The sequence below is a fragment of the Octodon degus genome, unplaced genomic scaffold (genome assembly GCF_000260255.1).
Source record: "Octodon degus isolate 3935 unplaced genomic scaffold, OctDeg1.0 scaffold00434, whole genome shotgun sequence".
In the NCBI taxonomy this organism is placed as follows: domain Eukaryota; kingdom Metazoa; phylum Chordata; class Mammalia; order Rodentia; family Octodontidae; genus Octodon; species Octodon degus.
The window spans coordinates 187,581-194,141 of NW_004525010.1; the positions used below are offsets into that span (position 1 = coordinate 187,581).

A 6,561-nucleotide genomic window follows, 5' to 3' on the forward strand; every position below is an offset into this window, starting at 1 on the left:
ATAAAATTTTGAAAAAAAATAAATAAAAATAAAAAATAAAAAAAATTTATTGAAAAACAATAGCAATGAGACAGTTTCAAAACTGATTAGTAGGACAATCTCAATAATTGCTACATTGTATATTGTCTTAGTGGTTATTCATTCTACAAGATGCAGACATGATATCCTGTCCACAAACACTACTAGAATAAATATTTCTACACATTGAATTAAGAAATTAAGAGAATGTAGCTATATACCTTTTTTTTCTGAACCAGAGATTGAACTCAGGCCCTTCTGCTTGCCAGGCAAGCACTTATTCTACTGAGCTATCCTCCTGGTACCTGTAGCTGTATATCTATCCTATTTTCAATATACAGATACAAAACTGTAGTTCATTTGTAGCCCCTTTTTTTGTTTAATTTTGTCAGAGAAGGATATTCCATTGTCATTTAAATGTTGTAATCTCTACCTTTCTAGAAATCTGTCCATTTCTTTTGTGTCTTCAATTCTGTGAGAGTAAAGATTCTCAAAGTACCTATTAATGATTTTCTGAATTTCTACATGGTCTGTTGTAATTATAATCTTTAATTCCTTATTGATAGAATTTGAGCTTTTTCTTTCCTCTTTTTGATGAGCTTAGCTAGGGCTTATTAATTTTATTTAATCTTTCAAATAACAAACATTTGATTAATTAATTCTTTGTATTGTGTCTTGGTGGCATTAATTTCCTCTCATCCTTGCTCTTCTGTTTCCTTGCTCTTCCATTCTTGCTCTTCCTCTCATCTTGCTTCCTTCTGTTTCCTTGCTCTTTGGGTTTGGAATGCTCTTCTTTTTCTAGTCATTTGAGGTGAAGCGCTAGGGTATTTATTTATCCCCATTGTGCTTTCCTAATGTGTTGTTGTAGCTTAAAAATCAGATGACAACAAGGCAAGTCCAAAAGTTAAAAGAAGTGCTTTATTTTAGCTGATACCCAGCAGCAACACCCGGCACAAAGTGCCTAAGTGCATGCCAAGAATTGACAAGGGTCAGTATTTAAGCTTGAAAACCACACAAACAGGGAGGGGGTGGAGAGGAAGAAGTGGAAGGGTCATTAGTTCATTGGGAACAGATATCACAGTGGTGAGGAATTGGGAGGAATAGTTCATTGAGATAAGGTTTGGGGAACAGATATCATAAGACTTGAGTCACAGGGGTGAGGAATTGGGAGGAATAGTTCATTGAGATAAGGTTTGAGGAACAGATTTCATAAGACTTGAGTCACAGGGGTGAGGAATTGGGAGGGATCAGCGCATACAGAACAGGAATTTGGAGAGGTTAGAAGGGCAACAAAATGGAGTCAATTTTGACAGGGTGCAACATGTGTAAGTTCACATCTATAAATTTCCCTCTAAGAACTACACTCATTTCACCCCATAGATTTCAACAATTTGTAGTTGAATTTTCATTGAATTGTAGATATTGTTGAATTTCTTGTTGAATTTCATCTCTGACCCATTGGTTGCTCAAGAGGGTGCTATTTACTGTCCAGGTAATTATGAGGCTTTTGCAGTTTCTTTTGTCATTTATTTCCAGTTTTATTGCACTATATTTGGATAATATGCATGGGATAGTTTCTGTTTTCTTGCATATACTTAAGCATGATCTATGGACTAGTACATAGTCTATTTTAGAAAATGTCCCAAGTGCGCTGAAAAAACATGTATTCAGATGCGGTTGGGTGAAACACTCTGTATATGTCCACTAAGTCCATTGATTCTAAGTTCTCATTCAGTTCTGCTACTTCTTTACTAATTTTCTCTCTTCTTGACCTATCTTTTTTGGATAAGGGCATGTTAAGTGCTCTTGTTAAGACTGTGGTATTGGAAAAAGGACTTTTCATGTTCATTAGGATTTATTTTATATAGTTGTGTCCTCTCATGGTTGGTGAGTACATATTTATGAGTGTTACCTTTTCCTTTTGTATTTTTCCCCTATCCAGTATGTAGTGGCGTTCTTTATTTCTTTTCATCATTCTTGCTTTGAAGCTCAGACTTTCTGTGAACAGCTTTGCTACCCCTGCTTTTTTCTGAGGTCTTGGGGCATGTAGTATTGTTTTCTATCCTTTGACTTTCAGCCTATGAACTTCTTTTGAGTTAAGTGTGTTTCTTGTATACAGTATATTGTAGGATTTTGCTTCCTAATCCTCTGTACCAGTATATTTCCTTTAAATGAATTGAGTCCATTTATATTGATGGCTATAATTGAGATGTATTGACTTATGGATGACATTTTATTTACCTGCTGTTGTATACCTATTTTCAATTGTGCTTAATTGGTTGCCCTATTTCGTGGGTTCTTTACATTCTCATTCTTGGATTTCTGGTCATTTTGGTCCCTCTCCAGAATATGTTGTAGTAGTCTGTGTAGGGTTGGCTTTTTCATCATGGAATTGTTTAGTTTTTCTTTGTCATGGAAGTAGTTCACTTTTCCATCGAAGTTGAAACAGACTTTTTCATGCTATAGTAATCAGGACTGGAATTTGTTTTCATGGAGGACTTGAATTACTTTGCTCCATGCTCTTCTAGATTTGGTGGTTTGGAAAGAGAAATATGCCATTATTCTGATGGGTTTGCCTTTAAATATGATCTGCTTCTTTTCTCTAGTGGCTTTTAGTACATTGTTTATTTGCTGGAGTTCTGTAATCTTGATTGTTATGTATCTGGGTGTGGTTTTAATTGGGTTGATATTATTTTGAATTCTATAAGCTTCAATTACCTGAATGTCAAATTGTTTCCCCATATGTGGGAAGTTTTCTGCTATTCTGCCCATATTTTTTTCACATCATTTTTATTGACTTCTTCTTTCTCATTGATACCTATTTATTAGTCTTAAGTTTTTCATCTTTGCATCATCGTGCAGATATTTTATTATTTTTTTCTGCAATCTATTTGTATTTAGGAAATCTTTTTCTTATTTTTCCAATAGCTGTAATGATGTTTTCAATATCTGATACTCTATCTTCACTTTCATTAAAACAGTTTTGCCACCTTGTGATTGAGGTTTTAGTTTCCTGTATATTTCCTTTAATGTGTTTCATGCATTCTATTTCTTTCCTAAATTGTTCATGCTAGGATTCCATCATTTTTCTATTCTCCTCCATTTTTTATCAGTGTCTTCTTTAGAAGCACATAGTATTTCTTTCATTATAATTTTCATTTCCTTTTTACTTTGGCAATTATTTCTGATCTGATATTCTCGTTAGCTTTTTGCTGTTCTTTCTTTTCTTCAGATTCTATTATTTCAGATATTTCAGGAGTGTGGCTTTCAATTCTTTCAGTGTTCATGTATCCTTCACTTGTTCAGGTTAGGGTTGTGACCTTGGACTGCATTTTGCCCTTTCCCTCTGTCCTTTTGTATAGCACTGACCTCTGACCTTTGTTGTGGAGCCTTTATGTGGTAGGTACCTTAGCTCCTACCGATATTATTATCCAAGGCAGTTTATGTGGTTAAGGCAGTTGCAGTTTGTAGTTACAGTACTACCATTAGTATCACTAAAAATGGGTAGTGTGATGTAGCTCTTGAGAAACTTCTGTAATTGATGGATTTATATTTTAGTCCCTAATAGCCAGTATTATGACTGTATAGCTAAGCAGATATAAAACTGGGAATTTGTATTTAAGTTAGTTCCCCTGATATCTGTCTGATCACCTCCCTTTGATGTACTCAGAGTCTTTCAGGCAAACTTTCACCCCAGTTACCTGTTGGCCCCTCTCTTGATTGAGAGAGAGAGAGAGAGAGAGAGAGAGAGAAAGATTATCTCATAGTTATGAATCTAGCAGTGTGTCTCAGTTTACCAATCCAGATCTATCAAGTTTGACCTCCTTCACCTGACCTTGCTTGAGTCTAGCTGCTGTGCTTGGCTTCTTCTTGTTGCTGCCTGGGAAAGTGGGGAAGTGACCCCATTATGCCCCACTTGCATTCTGTTCTGCTCCTGGATTAGCTGCCTGGTTCTTGCTCCTAGCCACTCTTTCAGGAGTTCCACTGCAGGGTTCCATACCAGGCCTGACCACTGGCTGGAGAAGAGGAAGTTCTGTCAGGGCACAGGGCCTACCCGCTGGCTGGGGTTGGTTCATCTGGCGTCGGCGGGTTTTGAAAGAGTCAGGTAGGTAGGTGGGAAGTTCTGTGGGGTCCTGGCCACTGGCTGGGGTCAGTTGGGAGGGCAGTAGGTGGGGTTCAGGAGACTGGTAGTAGGCAGGAAGAAGTTAGTTTATATAATATTGTTTAGACAAGATGAAGACAACATGCTATGTATTATTATAACTTTCCTACTAACCTGTTTGAAACTGTCTTATTGTTATTTTATTTTCTTGTTAAAATGAATAAAAATTAAAAATAGATAAAAATCTAAAGTATAGTATAATAATATATTAATACAATTAAAAGTATAATTTCAAAATATATTTTTAAATCAATAAGATCTTAAGTTCATAGATCTCTTTGGCTCTTCTAAATTTCTTACAAACCAAGCCAAAGATGCAGTGTGCATTTTTTTACTTTATTATTGTCTAGTATTCCTGTCAAGTATCCCATATTTTGAATACCTCTCCTATGCTGCATTGGAGAATGACTACAATATGAAAATTCATTTATGTATCACCTATTAAATAAAAATAAACTAGTAAAATGAAGTTAGTTTTTAAAAAGAAAGAAAACTATAGGATTTATTCCAAAATATGTTTGAGGTTTTTGAAATCAATTATGTGTAACATAATGCACTACAATTAAATAAATATAATGCCAGAAGGAGAAGTTTGAATAGAATCATATTAAATAAACTTTATTCCCTGAATAAGTTTCCATTAATTCCCTTTATTCTCTACATGAGGAATGCATAACTCTGTGGAAAATGGGAATTCAGTGAAAAGCAACATGTTGGTTCCACAGTTTCTTCATAGCTGATTTCATCTCCTTGTTTATTAATGTATAGATAAGGGGGTTCAAGAGTGGAGTAAAAATAGTGTAAAACACAGACAAGAGTTTGTCCACAGAGAATCTACTGAAAGGCCACACATAAATGAAAATGCAAGGCCCAAAGAATAGTATGACTACCATAATGTGTGCAGAGCAAGTAGAGAGTGCTTTAGTTATACCACCTGCCACATGCTGCCAGACAGTGAAAAGGATAACAGCATATGATATTAGTAGGAGAAGAAAACAGCTAGTGGAAAGCAACCCACTGTCTGAAATCATAAGTATACCTAAGACATAGGTGTCCATGCAGGCAAGTTTGATCACTAGTGGAAGGTCACAGAAAAAGCTGTCCACCTCATTTGGGCCACAGTAAGGTAAATTCACAGTAAAAGCTACTTGACTGATAGAGTGTAGAAACCCAATGACCCATGAAACCAAGACCAACTTTATGCAAGTCCTCTGGCTCATCATTGTCATATAATGTAAAGGTTTGCATATGGCTACGTATCTGTCATAGGCCATGGTAACTAACAACACCATCTCAGCCCCACCAGTAAAATGTAAGAGAAAGATCTGAGCCATACATCCTTCAAAAGAGATGAGTTTTTGATTACTAAGGAAATCCCTAATCATCTTAGGGGTGGCAAAAGAGGCCAACCACATGTCCAAGAAAGACAAGTTCCCCAAAAGGAAGTACATGGGAGAGGCACACAAGTTGGGGACAGAAATTATAGTGATGATGATGAGGATGTTACCCAGAATAATGGCCACATATATGCCAGAGAAAAATACAAAGAAAATGTTTTGTAGATATCGTGAAGAACAGAGTCCATGCAATATGAATTCTGACACCAAAGAATAATTCTGTACATCCATTGTCTTGGGTTTCAGATTCAGTTGTGCATCTATATAAAGAGAAGAAAACACTGTCATTTGCATCAGGGTGAATGAATCTGAAAGTCATTAAGTTAATTGAGATAAGTAAACATGAGAAGACAAATACTGTATTATCTTCCTAATATATAGGAACTAAAATTATTACATTTATAGAAACAAAGTAAAATGGTACCTACCAGATCTTTGGGGTGGGAGAATTGGAGGAAAGGTGGTCAAAGAGCGCAAAGTTTCTGTTAAGTAGGAAGATTAAATTCAAGAAATCTATTCTACATCATAATAACTATATTAGTAATGATATTTTGTATGGCTGAAAGTTCATAATAGAATAGGTTTTAAGAATTCTCACTATAAAAATTGGAAAGTGTATCAAATCATGCATGTGCTAAACATCATAATGTAACAATTTCATATTTTACACATATGTAGAAACAACACATTGTACATATCAAATAATTACAACTTTTTCATTTATAAAACAAGAATTGAAGGAGAATGCAGGCTCGGACCCTGACAGCTATGGGGCCCAAGTGAGTCCTGCCCCAATCCCCAAGCATTGCAAGAGGTTTTCCAAGCTTTGGTTAGTCCTCCTCATCTTTCTGAGCTGCAACTCCTTTGCCTCTCACCAACACTCAAGTCATGTTGAAACCTGCACAATGAGACTTCCTGAGCTGCAGCTCCTATGCCTCTCACCAACACCAAAGTCATGCTGAAACCTGCACAATGGGAGGTTTG

At 36.0% G+C, this 6,561-nt stretch overlaps 1 protein-coding gene across 1 annotated transcript; it reads right to left on the reverse strand.

Moving 5' to 3' along the window:
* Nucleotides 1-4,875: 4,875 nt before the first annotated feature.
* LOC101560874 (olfactory receptor 4K14-like) lies at nucleotides 4,876-5,808 on the reverse strand. Its single transcript, XM_004648543.1, has one exon. The coding sequence runs from the start codon at nucleotides 5,806-5,808 to the stop codon at nucleotides 4,876-4,878; it is 933 nt and encodes a 310-aa protein (XP_004648600.1).
* Nucleotides 5,809-6,561: the final 753 nt, after the last annotated feature.

Excerpts from the sequence above, each read along its gene's own strand:
- LOC101560874 (XM_004648543.1), bottom strand. The coding sequence starts at position 5,808 with ATGGATGTACAGAATTATTCTTTGGTGTCAGAATTCATATTGCATGGA.